We start from the raw sequence: 19528 nt of genomic DNA, 5'->3' as shown, positions 1-19528 counted from the left end.
AGCTAGAGGTTGATTTTGGTATGCAGGGATAACTTAGCAATACTATTTTTTTTTCAAAATGTCACGTGATTTCGGTGACCTTTGATCTCAAATATACATATTTGTCCATAACTCAGTAACCACAAGTGGTACACCCTTCATATATGGTATGATGGGACAGCTTATGACGCCACATATTGTACCTCATTAATTATGCGCATATCTAATTTTGAGCGAGTCAATAGAGCTAGAGGTCTGATTTTTGGTATATAGGGATAACTTAGCAATACATTTTTTTTGACAAAATGTCACGTGACCTCGGTGACCTTTGACCTCAAATATACATATTTGTCCATAACTCAGTAACCACAAGTGGTACACCCTTCATATATGGTATGATGGGAAACCTTATGATGCTTCATACTGTACCTCATTAATTATGCGTATATCTAATTCTGAGCAAGCCCATAGAGCTGGATGTCTGATTTTTGGTATATAGGGATAACTATAAGATAGAAATTTTTTGACCAAATGTCATGTGACCTCGATGACCTTTGACCTGAAATATACGTTTATGTCGATAAATACGTAACCACAAGTGCTATGTCCTTTATATCTATACCCTCCAATTCTGATAGGATATTAGACCTTAAGATGTCACATCTTGTACCTCATTATTATGCGCATATGTATTTCTTGGCTGGCCAATACAGTTAGAGGTCTGATCTTTTTTCCCGATTTAGAACCATAACTTAGACATGCCTCATGTGTTTCAAATTAGGAACAACGACATAGACCTATGTGCCCATAGATCACAACATATGCACTCCAGTGATACTTCTTAATGACCACATTTCCCTGCCCCATCAAGACTAATACTCCTATTACAAGTGGGGACTATGTCATTGTCAATGACTTGTTCCAAAATGGAGTTGTTTTTCTCAAGACATGCAAACGAGCTGTTTTTCAGGAAATAATACACAACCAAGACTAGTCAGAAACCACGGTCTGCATCACATCGGAATCTCGTATCCCTCCACAATTAGAAGGGTAGTGACAGTTACTAGACCCTTTCTTTCAGTATTTTATTGTGTCAAATATAGTTTCCTTAGTCTACTATGTAACAGCCACTGTCCTCTTAATTGATTACAAGTTAATTTATACGCAAGAGCAGACTGAATTCTATCAGGGTTTTTGTTCTGTTCAATGAATATACTGTTCGTTTGACAAACAAGGCAGGGTGGTCTCGGCTGTCGAGTGATTTTAATCAACGCTGTCTTTCTGTCATGATTTCATTCTTGAATGCTTAACAACACAAAACAGGGGCTCTTACTATAGAGCCAAGTGCACAAAATAGAAAGGAACTCAAACCGACATTTAAATGTATCAAGTCGTTTAGGTAATTACCACTAATTGGTGGACACCAACGTAGCAAGAACAACCAGCAGAGCAGATTTGGCACCTGTTGATCAACTGTTCAACATTTGTCTAATGTCATTGTGAATATATCACCGATAGTCCAACTCACTCCGATGAAACTGCCCGAGATCGCCGTATTTTACCGAATTTGATATATTTCATACTTGTGTAGAACAGTTGGTCATCTATTTACCCACCATTCAAAGAGAGTAAACCTGAGTCGAGAAAACATATTATACTTTCCAAACCATGTTTGAGATTCTTAGCACCAGCCATTGACACGGATCAGGCTGCAGGGTAGACAATCGTCTGAATGTGACTGCTTATGATGAAATCACGTGAAAAGATAGCGGCGTTGCAGAGTCGGCAAGGAACAGCTATACACGTAGATCTCTGTTAAAACAAGTCTAAGGAAATAAATTATTCATCATATCCATGCACCAATCATCCTTTGTAGTAGATTTGAACTAAATAAAGTAAGCTCATTGACTAATTTCACACTTTCCAAGATTAGTAACAGATCACCGTGGCGTTTTGTTTTGTCTAAGGTTCGTAAAAGGAGATGCTCAGTTCTAGTGTCCATGGATCAATTGAGAGGGAAGGGCGCTTGATTTTTTGGACAGGTTTAACCGAGGGGTGGGGAGGGGTGGTGATAATGGAAGCGTATTTTAATTTTGGAGACATACGAGTATACCCGAACACACAGTGGCGTGTTGGATTCTACAAGAAAAGTTAATCTATATATTTAATAAAAAAGTTAATATTCAATATGACAGGGAACAGTAATTTCTACAATCCGTGACAGAATATAAACTAAAGTGTTATCTACTCAAAAATAATTATAGTATTTTATTCAGAAAAAATCCGAGTAAAAACACTTAAAGGGGCAATCCTCAATCGCTGATTCTCGCATTAGTCCTTGTTGACATTGGGTATTTACATATTGTTAGTCTTTGCTGTCCATTTAAAATTTTATCGAGATGGTCACTTTGCTTCTAGAGAAAGCTGATAAGTAACCTGCCCATTAAAGTTGATTTAGACTGTACAATGTGCGGACGGCACGTTAAGATGCCCGACTTAACTTTATATTGTTAGTGTACTCAATGAAAACATTATCACGGTTTTCGTTTATGTACCTAAAATATGTTTATTGTGCCAGGTCTTCGATTATTGAATGTATGCAACGATTAGCAATAATTAGTAGGTAAGTGAACGATTATCCGTGCCTTTCTTCGCGCCTTTCCTTGAGTTAAGTTTTGCCCATGATTTATTTTTGCTGCATATTACTTACTATCTTTGCTGAATAAGACATGAAACGTTAAAAAATGTATAATCTTTTAGAATTTTGGACTGGTATGTATAATACTGAAGGCGAGTCAAAATTTGTCAGTCCTTCGTCTGGCAAAGTCGTCCGAAAATGTGTAATAGTCATTTATATCTCGCACTTCCTGACAGCGTTTCAACACATTGAATTCGGTGCAGACAGAGTTTTTATGATCATTTCAGAATACAGTGAATCTTACATTAACATGAAACATTTAAATTTTGTGGCAAGAAACAACACCCGTTACTTGCGGTCAAAGTGAGAATTACAGGAAGACTGCAAGTTTGGGACTCTTTACTTGTACTGCAATTGCTGAGCTGATTCATTACTCGGCCCAATTCAGAAAATTTAGACCTACTCATTATTTCCAAGGTCAAGAATGAGAGACTAAAGACTAGTAATTAAAACTGGCAGAGGGCAGGTTTTAAGAAATTCACTAGAAAATAATATAACTTATGCCGGCAAACAGAGAGCTTAGAATATCATGATAGATTCTGCAATTGCATTTCAAATCATTTAGAACACAACTATGCTTTTGTACCATATCGGTTAACGATGGTATCTTGCCTCAACCTGACATCGTCAACCTGGATATCATCAGCGAGGCTGTTAATAAGGATTTCTGTATTAATTACGGACGTTTCATTTCAGTTTTTAATCTCAAAATTATTATCGAACTCGAAAGGATGGTATGATCGCCAACACACAGTTCCCGCCAATCTTTATTTTCTAAGAGGTCGAGTGTCGGCAGATGACGAATTCCATTGTTGTCGGCGACATCTCCGGGTAAATAATTATTTTTGTTAATAGTAACTAGAGTTATCGCGAAATGACGCATGCGTCATGACTTTTAGACAGAATTCTGAACATTTCGACCACTTCCCGTCGCAGATGTCGGTAGTGTCTTTTGAAGAGCTATGTTCAGATTATTTTATAATTTACACAGGTTATTGTAGTCACGAACGAGATTCTGGTACTACAAGAAGTGATCCGCGACCATAGATCATAGGCTGCATCTGATCTCAACACATGTTGACATCACAGGTACGTACGTGCCGTGTCTGATCCGTAAACTACGCCTTGTACATCAATGTCAATAGTGATGACCCAACCTCACTTTGAATAATGACGTCACAATTTGCACGGCCCAACTGAAATCCTGACTAAATTTAGTACTGATTCATTTTGGGAAATGTCGACGGTTCTCTCGTGAATTTTTACAATGTCATGGCTGGTCGAGCTCAGTACTCTAGGTTTTCCCGACGCCGAGTACCGAGGGCCAGAAGCCTTGCAGTCAACTAACCTCATCGCCTCTAACATAACAAAATAAGGACCGAACGACACTAGAGGCTAACTGTTTCAGCTTTGAGATTTTCCGATTATTTCTCTTCATAACTATTGAAAACCCACAAGACAGGTGTAGAACAATGATTTAAGCTTGTTTCATTTGGTCATTTAATAGTGAACTACATCAATACCTTCATAAGTACTTGGTCGGCACACAGGAATATCAGCTCTTCGATATTCAGCATATGTTTTCCTTAAAAACAGCTAGGTCTAAACTGAACAGGAGTCAGGAGAAATAGAGATGCTCCTATATACAAAAGCACGTTCAATGACTGACATGGCGCACAACGGACGCTAGTTGTAAACACAGATGTAAATGATGACCTATAAAGGAGGTCAACTTTTTTATCTGCTTACTACCTCATTGTCCGAAACGCCCTGTGATCCAGTTATTTTCTTCAATGGGAGAACTCTACTGCACTACTACTGCACTTCACAAAAATGGTAACACAGTGGCTACTCGATGCTGAGCTACGATGCTGTTCTGTACTGTACTGTACTGTACTGTACTGTACTGTATGTACTGTACTGTACTGTACTGTACTGTACTGTACTGTACTGTACTGTACTGTACTCTACTGTGCTGCACTGTGCTGTACTGTGTTGTAATGTGTTGTGCTGCCCTTTACTGTCTGTACTGTGCTATACTGCACTGTACTAAACTGTACTGAACTGTGCTGTGCTCTACTGTACTGTATTGTACTGTACTATACCGTTATATCCCGTGTGCGCTACTGTATTGTACTGTACCTATGCTGTGCTTGCTTTGTTGTGCTGTGCCATACTGTACTCAGTGTACTGTACTGTACTGCGTCATACTGTAATGTGCTGTGCTGTGCTGTGCTGCGTTGTGCTGTTCTATATTTGTTGTGCTGTGCTGAGCATAACCGTACTCGGTTTCACGTACTGCTCTGTATTAAATCGTTATTTACTCTACAGGTACTATAGGATGACATACTGTGAGAAAATCTACTGCGAAAACGTTACAGATCTTATATTGGAAGCATTACCAGATGGCTATGAAGACTGGTCAGACGATGAGCTAGCAGACTATCTTGACTCGGCCTACAACGCTACGGATGATTTCAAGGAATACCTAACAGTCTGCTACGAGTACATCGACGATAGTCAGTTATCAGGCAATATATTAGATTTACTTGATCTGTGGCTGTTTGGGTATGTGGTGTTTTGAAATATTCAGTTTTCAGGTGACGACAATGATCAGTAACTTGGTCTACTTGGACGAGTTTAATAAAACCACTTAGACCACAGGGTGGGACAGGCATTATTCGGGAGGGAAATTAACAGATATGGACGGTTTTCACTTGGAAGACTATGCAGAGATAGCGAGGGTAAAGTAATAGGCTTGTATAATGAAAAGAAAGTTTAATACGTGACATTCATTGATCATATGCATAACGTCTAGACGAATAATGCCACCATTACCCTGTGCTTAGACCTGATAAATCGATCATCTCACTGGTTAACATTCATTTAGTTGTCGGTCAGTCCGTTACCCACAGCACTGCTATTTTATCAACCTTAAAAATTTGCATGCCCATGACCTTGTGTGTTTATCTTAGACAAACTATCTCTATATCGTCACATGATGAACACCAAGTTATTTTGGCTCTAATACTAGAGTTCACATTGACTCTACGGTGACTATTGTTTATATTAACCACTAGTTAATATCATTCTGCACTTGGTGAACTTTAAATTCCATTTACCATAGAGAATTATAACTATAGCATTTGGAACTTAATCTGAAAATATCTACGTGCGACGTTTATTTATGAAAGCATAGTTTGTCTTGTTCATTGTTCATTTTGTCTCTGATTGTTTTTTTTCAGGCCACACGGCTGCGATAATCCGCGATATGACTTTTTCAATTGGTTGAAATTCAGCATTTTCCTTCAGTGAGTATTTTTTCGGAGAGAAGCATGACCAGACTCACGATAAAATATTGCAAAATAATCACTTCTGAATGAGAGTGAATGAATAAATCATTTTCGGCTCAACGCTTCGTCGAGGAAATAAATAACATATGTGAAACATTAATGTATCGTAATTGTGTAACCCTCTCTCCGGTCCAATCTATGTTGTCGGTTTATTTCTTTAAAACAGCTCGCGCCTCGAAACTGAAAGATTTAAACTTTAGCTCAAACTTTTCTGAACTTTTCTAAAGCAGACTTTCAACCATTCTCTTTCAAAATCAAGAATAAAAATCGGGGTCACGGTGCAACTTTCGGTACAAGAGCAAGAAATTACCCTATATTTTCCGATATTTAAAATTCAAATTGGCCGTGCTATCTGTGCTATCTCCATGGGGGAAAAATTACAATTTTTCCAAAACTTTGTTTACTCCATAAGCTTCAAAATGAGCCCCCCACAAGTGGCAGGCCAAAAGAATATTGTAACAGGTTTAGAGTCTGAATATCTGGCCCCGAGGCGCATTCTACACGTTGCTTTTATATCCCGATCAATTTATTTCTGTATCTTCGTTTATCTGTCGGACTGTCTCTCTATATATCTGTTTCTACTGTAATGTCTCCTTCCCTGTCCATGTCTGTCTGAATGTCTGTCTGTATGTCTATCTAACATTCTGTCTTTCTCTACAGACACTGATTATTGTTCTGCTGACAATCGTTCAGAATAGGAAGTCCACGTTGATACCATGGTGTCAGCCCAAAGTTGGAATTCAGTAGTAAGATCTTCAGTGAAATATATTTTTTCTTTCATGCTATAATTATACGGTCACTCATTTCTTTGCCCTGCTAAAGGTAAGGCTATAAGTGAGCAAAGTATGGTTCCGAGCTTATATCGAAATCCATGGTTTTCTGTACGATTCGTTAATTCTGTGGCACAAACATTGGAAATGTAGACTAAATTAGAAATGAAAAGGACATTTTCGAACCAACAGAAAGTAATTTTCTTCCATCCACTTAATTCATCGTAGTAGATGATTACCATATTTATTTCATAGAAAAAACTAAATTGTTTAACTGTGCCTTAACTTATTGAAAGATTCTTACTGTAACACTCTTCGATAGTTGTAACAGTTTGGTTGCAATTTTGCATTTATTTTGAATACAAATTTTATAGACAATTGAGATTGAAATAGTTAAAACTTAGCGATGGTTCTTTCCACCCATCCACAGCCCGGTGAATATGCTTGACGGTTTTACAGACCGGCTGGCATATGTATGTTGTTTCGGATTCACTTCAGTGTGTATTCTAGATCTATTTCGAGGCAACTATTACTTTGATGTCGACTATGATTGTCTGGATGCACCACGGGCTGCGCTAGGTAGGTATATTACTTAAAGGTCATTGCACGGTATAGTGCGTGTCTATATTTTTATCTCTCTGTATGTATGTATGTATGTATGTATGTATGTATGTATGTATGTATGTATGTATGTATGTATGTATGTATGTATGTATGTATGTATGTATGTATGTATGTATGTATGTGTATGTATGTATGTATGTGTGTATGTATGTATGTATGTATGTATGTATGTATGTATGTATGTATGTATGTATGTATGTATGTATGTATGTATGTATGTATGTATGTATGTATGTATGTAACTTGTATGTATGTATGTATGTATGTATGTATGTATGTATGTATGTATGTATGTATGTATGTATGTATGTATGTATGTCTATCACTCACCTTTTTAGCTATCTTACCTGATATCCATCTTTTGTCGTTGACTTTGAAGGTATTCTGTCACGGTTCAAGGTATAATTCGTCTTTGTGTTCTCCTTCTAGGTGCAGTATCAACCATCATGGCCCTGATAAATGTGATGTTGGTCGGTTATGTCTTCGCCCCCTTCTTTATGTGCATCACTACTTCAGCAAAAATACTCGGCAACAGTCTAGGACTCGTCTACGTCACATACTGGTAATAAACAACTCTTTTAATCGGTGATTCTCAGTCATTCACACTCCTTTCGTTTGTGATTCGAGCAACGTGATTGGTCAAGAGAATAAGGCATTTATTTCGTGCATACTTTAAAGTTTTCAAAAAATATTATAATCACAACATTTGGACGTTTTGTTTAAAATCGTTACAGCAACGATATGTCAGAGATAATCTTTGCAATAGCAAAATCCTCTCCGGGTGAGGCAATGATAGGAGTTTTTTTAGAATGCAAATAGAAACTTAACTGATCACGTGTTTCATTTCTACATTTTTCACGTAGGACATACTATTATACCTATTCATATGCAGAGTGTCCCAGATGGGTAAACGTAAGTACACACTGGTCTCAACACTCGTTTATGTCATATTGCCGTTGGGGGCGCCACTGCATCAACGAAGTAGTATTGATGTCAGTGAAATTTTCAATGTTGTAGTATAACCGTGTGACTGCCACTGTGTCATACCTCACAAGTTCAGCCGATGATCCTTTCACTCAATACAAAAAAGCTTTCAAAGTCATGCCCACACTGAAGACAAGCACAGTAGTAATGGACCGTCATCTTGGAATTAGTCGAAACGTTCAACTGTACACTACTTGGGCAAGTAGGCAAAATTAAAGAAGCAAAGAGTCACAGTTTGTGTTTTTTTTCTGTATAGTAATTTACCTTGTCAACACCGACAATGACCCTTCGTAGTGCTGGTCGCGAATGATACCAGTACTAAATGAAATCTTGTCGTGTCGGGCTATGAAGGTTGCGGTTGTTGTGGGCAGACGTTGATTCATCACAAGGTATATTTCTGTTATGTACCGGATATTGTGTCATGATTTTCTCTTCATCTGTTCTGTGTAAGTCTCGAAGGCATGTTTTGCTGCAGACAGTGGAAGATGAGCTGACTGCTCGTGATTTTGTTAACGGCTTTTTCGAACATCTTCAAGTCTCTGTCCAACATCATGGATTTCGAGTTCTTAAATGATACATACAACGGGAACTTGTCAGAAAAAAAACGCCCTTAGACTTTCATCCATTTCATGAGAAATAAAATGGGATTTTGAATATGTTTGACGAGAAAAAGTAATTTGTCTATCAAAACATAACACTACTAACATTTATCACAAAGATGTTCTCGCCGTTTACTCATCCACCAGGATATCCAGGGGTCCCTTCTTGCTCTACCGCTGACAGCATCATATTATTACATGTTTCTGCGTTTTTTCTTCGGACTCATCTTCAGTGTTCATTTCTGGTATGTCAAGGTGAGTTAGTTTCTCCCAATAATGCTACTTTTTATCGTTAAAGTCTATATTCTAAAATAATTAAGCCTTTATTGCATTAGATCTATGATGACACTGTAAGACACATTGTATAACACTTGTCACCATCAAAAATGTCACTTTTGGAGACTTCAACAAATTTCGCTTTGTCTGTTTGATCTCGAGCCATAGTTTCTTTTGCTCCCCACATAGTTTTGGTTTTCAGGTGTTCTGCAGTGTATAGTTTCGTTATGCTGCTTGTATATGCGGTAGTTCGCTATGTATTGTTATTGCGTAAACGTTCATGTTAGTCCGGATTCCCTTTAAAGGGACAAAGCTGCTCTTTTTTGACCTTTGAATGTTCAGTCTTGTGTGACTGCAAGCAGAGTTGAGGTTGTGTGCAATTGACCAGGATTTCAGCATGTTTCAAGAAGTCAAACAACACACACTACTTCTCGTATCAGATGAGAGTCATAAAAAAGTAAAAAAAGAGCGATTTTGCGCCTTTAAAGAATAGACACACTCTGCATCTTCAGAAATTTCACAAAATCTACAGTTTCATTAAAAATCGAAAAAATGAGATAATAAAGAGTTACAGCCGCTGCAGTCTTTAAATCAATGTCAATATTGTGGCGAAAGTTTGTCGTATTGCTTCACGTGTAATGCTTATAGCGTTATGTGATAAATTCGTCATGCATCAGCCACAGCAGCTGCTCTATTTAAAGACTTCCCTTCTCATCTCACGTCAGATCGACGTCGGTGGCGAAAAGAGACCCCTCCACCTACAGAAACGACATCGCGATTACATCTATGTGAAGGAACTGCTAAAAAAACCTGAAGATCAAGACGAGTAAGGCCGACATTTATTTAGGACGCAGACAGCTTGTTACAGTTGCTTGAGTTTATGAGAAGAATGTCTGAATCCGTTACAAAAATTAAATGTATGTTAACCATCTAACTTTCAAGTTGACAGAAAGATGCATGGAATGGTGTGGATGGATGTGAGTCATGAACAGCGCCTCCAAGTGACAAATACTCAAGAATATTATTTCTCGTAAGAGTTAACGGGCATGAGTACCAATAACAAATATCAAGAGGTTAATACTGTTCCATACTATTTCTCATGTTTCTATTTCAGGTCGGGGAAACAAACGTTCAAGGACAAAATCAAATCTTTACTTTATCGAAATAAACCAGGTAAAAACTGAACCCAGGATGTTTAAAGTCTAGTCGGGGTTGCCTTAGGTCTATAGATACACGCATTACGTAGACCCTCGCATTGTCTGCAAATAACACTGCATCAGATTCATCAGATTAAGCGAGTTAATATTCTTGTGTATGCATTCTATCTAATCCACATGCAACGGAATCTGCCTGCCAGCATTGCCTAAAGAATAACGCTCGGTGCAAAACTCGCCATTTCAAAATGACATCATTATCGAACACTGTAAAGCATGAAATAAAAAAGATGTATAGATTAATTTTAAATGTAACATTGAGACCTCAGCAACTATCTAAAATAATCCTACTTTTCAGTTGTGTTCCGTATATCAGGCTGAGAGCTTTATGTATTCTCGAAACATGTGACGCTTGTCAACACTGTCAGAACCTTGCAAATGTGTTAGATGCGTGGTTGCAGTTGTTATTTGAATTCTAGTCAGAACAGAATAATTACTTGCCAATAATGGATAATAAATTAAATTAAATTACCAGCCCGCTGCCCGTCCGCACGCACGTTTCCAACGGCAGAAAATATTTCGTTAGTTGCCCCTGAAATATGCCCAGCAGCAATGTTGTGTGATAAAGAGTAATCCTAAAAGCACAAAATAGCGACAAGATTTCATTTCTCATTAAAATGTTCATTTTCACTGACAACACAATGCAAATTGTTCTTCCGCACAGGTTTCAAATACTCCCGGAGAATATTGTGCACCATATTTGTTTGTCTATTATCGCTCTATCAAGTAAGTTCTAATTCATGACTTTGGCTGTGCTGTCATCGAAAGTTTATTTTGTTGTTCTGGCAGTTGTAGTACCGTCTACATATGTTTTTGCCGTTTGTCATCTATGGGCATCAGGAATTGCTGATATAATTGAAGTCGCGAAAATAGTGTAGGTGTTTGTTCAATATATCCAAAAAATATTAATGAAGAAATGACGTAATTCCATAGATACAAGGTCATTTTCATAGAAACATATCCTGCTAAGGGGCTAGGAGACCTTGTGACGAAACGTTGCACTTATATATGCATATGCGCACATCTTGCGTTTCTACTCTGTTCTGTAGAAGACGTGCGCCTGTACGTGAATCCCTGTAACTCTACGATGGAGAATCACGCATAGAGGTTGTCGTGCTCATTTTGCACATCGTGTTTTATGTTTCAGCGTCTAGTACTAATCACGTGTCACTTCCCTATAGGTAAATCTCCAAGCGCTGTTACACGGCAGCGAGCCCTTACGGTACGCTTGCCACGAACTGTTTTCTGACGGCGGTGAAGCCGAAGAGTTTTTATCCTCCATCAACCGGAGTGAAATTTTCGATGAAGCAGCCCTGGTTACCTGTCTCGCGTACGGTGAGTACAGCCGTACACAGTGTTTCATCAGAACCTTGTCCTTATCCATTTAAGGCCTGACTATCGTGAAACTAACCAAAGCTACCCCTATATGTGCAGGGGGTTTATGCCTTAAGGTAGTGACTCAGTTTGGTTGACACATATTTTCAATCAAAAGTTTCACATAGAAAACAGGGTCTCACACCCAACATGTGGTACATTTTCTAATAGGTCTATATTTGAAGAAGGTAAAAATTTTGTTTAGTTGTCAAAACATGCATTGGTATGTTTGTTTAAGTCAAAAACATGTGATTTTGAATTTTTTCACTTAAAAGAGTATAAGTAAGAATTGGCAGCACCCCTAAGTGATCTGTTAACGGCACTAGACAGCTGGATATACAGGGGGAAAAACCGTGTTTTGGATTTTTGAAATTCGCTTTTGTTTCTGCACAGTGAGCCTTCGAAGTGTGAACTGTCGGATTTTCGCATAAATTATCGGCTTTTGTTCACGTTTGTCAAGTTATCGTCACTTCAGGGGGGTTTATCAAAAATCTAAGACACGGTTTTTCAGGTCTATTCATGAAGTGTTAGCATGCGAAGAATCGGGGAAATCCGCCCACGCGTCGCCGACTTACACTCATTTGAAGGTGCGCATACATAGCAAAAATCGGACTGAGAAAATCGACGATTTGTGTAAACGTCCCATTTTTCACACAAAATCGCCGAAAAAAGTCGGATTTTTGTGCGTTTCAAAAAAAATTATTCGATCTGGGTCTAGGTTAAATATTGGGCATCAGGTTAGATAATTTCTGACAAGTCCTAAACATTAGTTCGCCTAAAAATGATGAAAATTGTGCGTAGAAACGTGAGGCTGGTCAGCGTAAGCGGTGGGTGCTATTTACACGATAAACACTAGAGAGATAATTCAGGGCATAATCTGTTTGTCAAATACGTATCTAGCTTATAATTATATTAACTGTACACTGTTTGGTAACGGTTAGAGTCTGGTTACAAGACGAGAAAAGTTTAAAAAAATCATACAGCCGAATGGTTTACAGGTCTGCGTTCTGCCGACGACGCGCGCTCGCTCTCTCGCTAGCGCTCGACTTCCGGTCTCACAGCCCGTAATTTATGCACGTACCAAGTGTGAAATGGTTGCCCAGTTCATTTTAGTGCCGATTTTTGTGCCTATAGTACAAGACGTCACTTGCTTGCTTGCTTGCTTTCGGAGATGAGACGACCAACTCTCGATGCTCTAAAAAATTCTGTAGTTGAGAAGTTCAAGGAATGCGGGAAAGTCGCACTTGTTTTTGTGGTTTTCACATGTGATCTGCTGCAGTCCTTTTGCTCACCATAAAAAAGACCGGGTTTTCGTGCGCTATTTCGCTTTCCACTGTGACATGTACTATTATGGCCTCGGGATGAAACCAAAATCAACTTCAGTTACACGTAAAAGCGATTCTTCATGACTTAAAATAAACGACTGAGGCGATACTCGACAGATTCACTCATTGTAAAATTGAAACGGCGACATATCGCGACACCCAGCGACACTCTCTTGACCACAGATAGAAATTGACAGGGAAGGATCGTGAAGCGACGTTTCGCGTACGTTGCTGTGCTCTAGACCGACATAACAGTGTCGGATTGACAAATTGACAAACCATGCTTCCTACATCCATGGACAAACTAAGTCCAAGACTGTCCAAGATATGGGCTGCTGTTATAGAACCATATTTTCCAGTGAAGATTAAATAGATTCTCTTTGGACGGCAGTGTAATCTATAGCCCGGCGTACGATGCTATGTGTTCCGCTACAGCTAATCGCCTCGCTCACCACAACCCTGCAAAGACCCGTACGTAGGGTCGGTGACTTCAAATCCCTTTTGGGACTTGACGTAAAAAGCCAAATTACTGTCGAAATTCAGCGTTCTTGGGCCCAAGTCGTATCCCTGCCTACCTCAGCTACTCGATCGCTTCCAAAAATGCCAGTCTTTTATTCACTTTTCGTAAATAACCGTCGATGTCGGCAACTCTCTCGCTAGCCCTGTGTACGATGCTGTGTGTTAGCTGTAGCGGCCAACACACAACATCGCGTCCATCAGCTTTCCATTTTGCTTCTTCGGCCCCCGTTTGCGTTTTCTACACTGCTTATACTGCCGGCAGTCATCAGCCATGTTGGATAGCGTCTCTTATGAAGACGTGCGCGCATGCGCAACATGGTGCGTAAAAATTTACATAATCTCCTCAAGGTATAACGATAACGCTGACAGTAATCCGGACCGTTAAAACAAAAAGAAAATAATAACTCGCGCAGTGGTTAGAAGGCCGTGTTTTCACTAAAATTTAAGACATTTTCCAGTACAATGTTATCTCACAGTTTTCTCTAATAAAAAGATCATATTTCAGGGGTTCAGAATATGAAATAATCACAAAATCGCTAAAATTTACAAAGGAACCCGAGTCACTACCTTAAAGGGTTATACACGGGCTCGATAAGTCTTGCTGGTCTATTTTTATAGTCCTCGCCTGACTATGTTACCATACCTTATTAGTTTTAATCTGGCCGATGTGCATACATTGCACCAGCTTTGAAATTTAAATATGTTTCCTAGTATTTGGTGCATAACAAGTGCTACTACATCGTAAATAGATCAGTTAGACTAAAATGCTGGTACACTAATAGACCAACAATGCAAGCGCACTCTTCCTCGTAAAACCCAGTATGTGTAAAGACTATTTCGTCACTTCCCAATTTTTCGCACTGCAATGATGAACACACATATTGCACATGTGAGGCAGGGTTTTACTCGTTAACTTGGCGATTTATTTTCCAATAGCATAATGTTAGTCTTCCATTCCGGATTTTGTTACTGCAGTCGATCCAAAGTCTTACTTCGCTTGTAATCTCAGCTTTCGTAGTTGGTAGTTCATAATTCTCAGAGCTCGCGCTAATTCCTCCGATGACTGCCTCGGTCTTCGGTCGACGAATTCTAATGAATACATATTTTATTGGCAGATACGTTCCGTGCTACAGCCAACATTTCTGCGATCATACATGCGATATATCTGATCCATATGTTAGCAGTCTACAGGTACGAGTAAACATATCTTTACTATGTTCTTCATAATAATTATGAAGAACATTCAAATTTAAATAGCCAATGTAGATTTGTGTGCAGGAGATTAATGTGCTTAAAATCATATATCAAAAGAGATGTGCTAAGTCTAAGTATATTCTCGGACGACAACATCTGTGGTAGTTTTCTTACCTCTTAGGTATATAGGTATCTTGAATGGTTTCACGTTTGATGTCCTCGCATGTCTGTTCCCTACGAGAGAGAGAGAGAGAGAGAGAGAGAGAGAGAGAGAGAGAGAGAGAGAGAGAGAGAGAGAGAGAGAGAGAGAGAGAGAGTGTGTATCGAACGTATCGAACCTTCCACTGCACTAACTTAACTAACGTACGAACTTTGACATATGAAACACTCTACATCTTTTTAGCATGGTTCGTTTACGCAATTCTTATCATAGGTCATGTGTATGGGTCTATTTGTAGTACTAAAGCCAAATACTAAACTAATATATGGCAATATATGTACACCGTGATATATAAGAACAATATTGAGCTATTATTAAGACAACATTACTCATACTTTAAAACACGTGGACTTTATTTTCAGACGATATATGTTAAAAATGTACAAAGGAGACAGGTCTTTCTGGCCACCTGAACTCAAATCGAACATTAAGCTTTTGGTAAGTCCTATTTCTGATAGTATACACGTTTCAAGTAAACGTCTACAGTTCAATTCCAAGGCATATGTGCATTACTGATCATATCTCCACTAACAGAGTGTTGTAGTAAGGTCATGTATCACAGCGTCAGTTCATTCCATTGACGTTATGTAAAAATGCGAGAACATGCTGCTGCGATATTGTCATTTCCTTGAAAATTTGACAAGATACTTTGTCAGTGAGCCAATGTTCAAAAGTACATTGAATATTTGTGTTTACACCCTGCTTTATATCGTCGTTGTGTAGTATTTTCCGTAAGGCCCCTTTTAGAAAAATGCTGATGAGGCAGAATTTTTACACTTTTTGATAATTGATCATTTCACATTTGCATTACTTGACCATTGCTTTGGTACAGATATTATATGAAAGTCACGTGTAAAGAAATGTTTTTAGAAATTTGTACCATGGAAGTGACAATGGTTCAGTCTTACGAAGCTCCCATTTCTAGTTGAAGTCTGTTATTTCTCAAGTTATATTTAAGCATTATAAAATCAAAGGGTTTTATTTCTATACGATGTGTCTGAAAAGTATACCAGGAACACCATTCCTCCCACCACTTTCCATTTTTCCCACAATTGCTGCAGACATTACAAATTTAATGCCTTTTCATTTAAAGGTTGCAAGTCTGCGCTTTTCGGGTTATCAGATAGCGTACATTTTGTGGGGTGAGTTGCTAATCACTCTTCAGTGTGATTTTTTCCCCTGAAACCTTTAATTCCATTTGTGACGCTTTTTTAATCGAAGAGTAGACTACATATACACAAATTTGAAATTGAACTAAAATTTGCGAACATACAAGGTTTTGTTGAATACATTTTGTAAATTTCCCTGATTTGACAGGCTGTATATCGAGGAGTCTTCATGTTAAAAGTCTTCATGTTAAATGAAATACCTGCTGATAAATCAACTCCTCAGATGAAAAGCAGCCGATTTACATCATTTGTGACAGTTTACAACAAAATTACAGTCATATTTTACCTTTGATACTCGCACGTAGTCCCTGTCCCTGAAAGCTGTGAGCTTCTTGTTTACCTGTGTTTTTTCAAGGTTACATGATCTGTCAGTTCCTATTATGGATTGCCGCGTTCCTGCTAATCTATGGATTTTTCTTGGCGATTCGAGACGGCAGGAACTCAATAGTACTCTTCTTCGTCGCAGAATATTGGTAAGCCGCTGGTTGAAGGGTCGTGAGTCATTCTGGCGAGTGCTCGCGATAAACACCTTTTTATTGTGTTTTGCCAAGTTGCCCGTACCTTTGAGCTATATAGCGACCTCTACACGACACCTCACCAAAGAGAATTGTCTGTTCTTTAACAGAGTGGATACCGGATCTAGATAAAAAATCGCTTTATGTTCCACACTTCTGCATTATTTCGATTATTGTCGTGAAAGGGCCGCTAGTTTGACGACAGCTTTGCAACAGTGTGTACTTTGGGCTAAGTTATGTCATCAATGCATGCACAGAATTCTCTCGGGAAGAGTTTTCGGACATTAAAATTTTCACAACACTTTGCTGGTCTGCTGCTTGCTTTGAGAAATTTGGAGCCAGTGGAGTAAATTAAATGTAGTTGTCTCTGTCTTGTTTTTGCGAAAGTCGAAACTTTCCTTTCCCCATAGAGTTAAACCTGTGTATAGCGGCCATTTTGAATTTCAAATCAGCAAGTGCCCTGTAATTTGTTTCTCTCGTCCCAAAATTTCCATGTTGACCCCACTTTTCATTCTTGATTTCTAAAAAATAAGTTTTCTTCAACGTTTTTGGCAAATGTTTAAATTTTCTATGTCGAGGCGCGTTTACCTTGAAGCTTTCGTGCCCATTTTCCCTTCACGTAGGTTGACGTTTGTTTTTTAGAAATATGGATATATTGTCCGGTAGTGAAAGAATCGAAAAGCAGCATGATGGAATATTTTATAGCAGTCACCCATTGTAATTAATGTAAGCTTCGACGAACTGAACACAAAGTTTTTTTTACGAGTACAACACGACTCCAAAACACATTTCCCTTTTTTCCGATCAGAATTTAAGCATCATACTAGATTCTTCAGACACTAGCCTCGAGTTTGAAATAGGGCCACTTACAAATTTTTGCCAACTAAAACTTCAACATTTCGCTTGAACGCATTACCTACGAAATAAACAATCCCCATTCATTGTTTTTTCCTTGTGTAGACTTATAATACCAATCGAGTGTTTTAATGTGTCCTTATTTTACCTCAATTCCCCCCGCAGTTTCCTCTCCTTTTGTATTTTATTCTGCCCCGGGGAAAGGTGAACAGTGCATGACTAGCATGTCTTAGCAGTCCTACTGCTCTTACAGCCCACTGTGTTTCCTTCCCTCTAGTAAGGAGTGCATGACTAGGCATGCCTAGGCAGCGTTACTGCTCCTTCAGCCCACTGCTTTTTCTTTCCCTTAGTGATCTTAAGGTAAAATGCGTCTCAAGGGCAGGTATTCTGACTCTCTAACTTTTATCTTTTAATTTGGAAGGAGAAAGGTTGAAAGATTGCATGAGGAAAATTTGAACAAAAGTTAAAATCTGCCTTAAATTGCCGTGCAGTAGTTACAAGAGCAAACATGCTTTTGGTGTATAATTTTAGCGTTACAATCGGACGGTTTCTCTTGATATTACAGATGTAATATCATTCGAGTAGGAACAATAGAGCAACCGTATCGAACATATCGTGATGGTAATTTCATGATCAGCTGAGAAAATAATCATTGTCATCAATGGGCAGATGAGGTCACGAGAGGGCGCACCCATCTCTCCTTCTCTCCCCTCTATCGTGATTGAAATTCTAGTTATTTGTTCAAAACAACTAAAACCGACAAAACTACTAGCTAGCTAGCAAATAAACGAACGAAAACGAATGACTGTCTTAAAGAAGCCATTACTCCATGGGCCAAGATTCTTTGATTGTTTACATGTGTCTCTGAGCGCCACAGGCCGACAAGCCCGAAAGATGCTAGGGTCATAATGTACTGATACTTATGTATTCATAGAACGGGCGTCGCTACGCCTGACGATCGCTGATCTTTTCCTTTCTATTCTAAAATCGTTATCTTTTGTTCATCCTCACAGGTTTACTGCATTGGTTGCCCTAATTATCTACGTCATGCAATTATTTACTGCAAAGTTTGTATTTCTTCTCGACAGAGGCAATGGTAAAGCATTCGGTATTAATAATAGGTATGTATGTATGTATGTATGTATGTATGTATGTATGTATGTATGTATGTATGTATGTATGTATGTATGTATGTATGTATGTATGTATGTATGTATGTGTGTATGTATGTATGAATGTGTGTATTTTACATGCTGTACCATGTCACAAGTGTTAAGGATTACAGATATACATAGTTTACCTGCGAGAATTTGACTGTATGTCAAGACCCCCAGGCAAAGTAGAGTGCATTTACTGGGGAAAAATAACAAAAACATAGCATCACAGCTTTAACGACCTGTCAAGTGAACGTGTCATATGACCATTTATGAACGACCAGTATCGACCTCATGGTTTGGTCTCGCTCTGTGGATGCATCAATCGACAGGTGGTTGTGACAAAGTGTGCGATGAAAGTCTATTGCTCAATTTTAACAAATTTTTCTGTCTTTTCGGGGATAACCCTTGACTGGAAAAGCATGAACGTCTGTCCAGTTCAACTTGTTATTGATTTTTTCCTAATTACCGAAGATATTAAAGTTTAAACCGTGGAGTTTTGTAATGCTAATAATAACTTGTTTTCATTGCAGACGAATGTTTCACGTCGCCAACTACATCCTCTTTTTCTTCAATGTCATTCTTGGTTTATTCTCCTGTCTGTTGCGGATTGGCAAAGCTCTGATTTTCGGTATATTGTTCCTCGGACGAACAGACAAGTGTCTACTGATGCGTGGCTTCGAGAGCTATGATACAGGTACGCATG

The 19528-nt window shown here is 38.6% G+C and overlaps 1 protein-coding gene across 1 annotated transcript in view; it reads left to right on the top strand.

The window, feature by feature from the left end:
- Nucleotides 1–7191: 7191 nt before the first annotated feature.
- LOC139122153 (stimulated by retinoic acid gene 6 protein-like) overlaps nucleotides 7192–19528 on the top strand; it is a 14017-nt gene continuing 1680 nt past the window's right edge. The window contains exons 1-14 of the mRNA XM_070687571.1: nucleotides 7192–7379; nucleotides 7854–7986; nucleotides 8288–8336; nucleotides 9155–9262; nucleotides 10009–10109; nucleotides 10398–10456; nucleotides 11162–11223; nucleotides 11679–11832; nucleotides 14831–14906; nucleotides 15492–15567; nucleotides 16223–16271; nucleotides 16654–16771; nucleotides 18682–18789; nucleotides 19356–19519. Coding sequence (XP_070543672.1) covers nucleotides 7241–7379; nucleotides 7854–7986; nucleotides 8288–8336; nucleotides 9155–9262; nucleotides 10009–10109; nucleotides 10398–10456; nucleotides 11162–11223; nucleotides 11679–11832; nucleotides 14831–14906; nucleotides 15492–15567; nucleotides 16223–16271; nucleotides 16654–16771; nucleotides 18682–18789; nucleotides 19356–19519 — 1396 coding nt within the window. The 5' untranslated portion in view covers nucleotides 7192–7240. The remainder of the gene's footprint in view (nucleotides 7380–7853; nucleotides 7987–8287; nucleotides 8337–9154; nucleotides 9263–10008; nucleotides 10110–10397; nucleotides 10457–11161; nucleotides 11224–11678; nucleotides 11833–14830; nucleotides 14907–15491; nucleotides 15568–16222; nucleotides 16272–16653; nucleotides 16772–18681; nucleotides 18790–19355; nucleotides 19520–19528) is intronic.

Source organism: Ptychodera flava, chromosome 21 (assembly GCF_041260155.1).
Source record: "Ptychodera flava strain L36383 chromosome 21, AS_Pfla_20210202, whole genome shotgun sequence".
Lineage (NCBI taxonomy): Eukaryota > Metazoa > Hemichordata > Enteropneusta > Ptychoderidae > Ptychodera > Ptychodera flava.
This window is presented reverse-complemented; position numbering and strand designations above follow the sequence as displayed.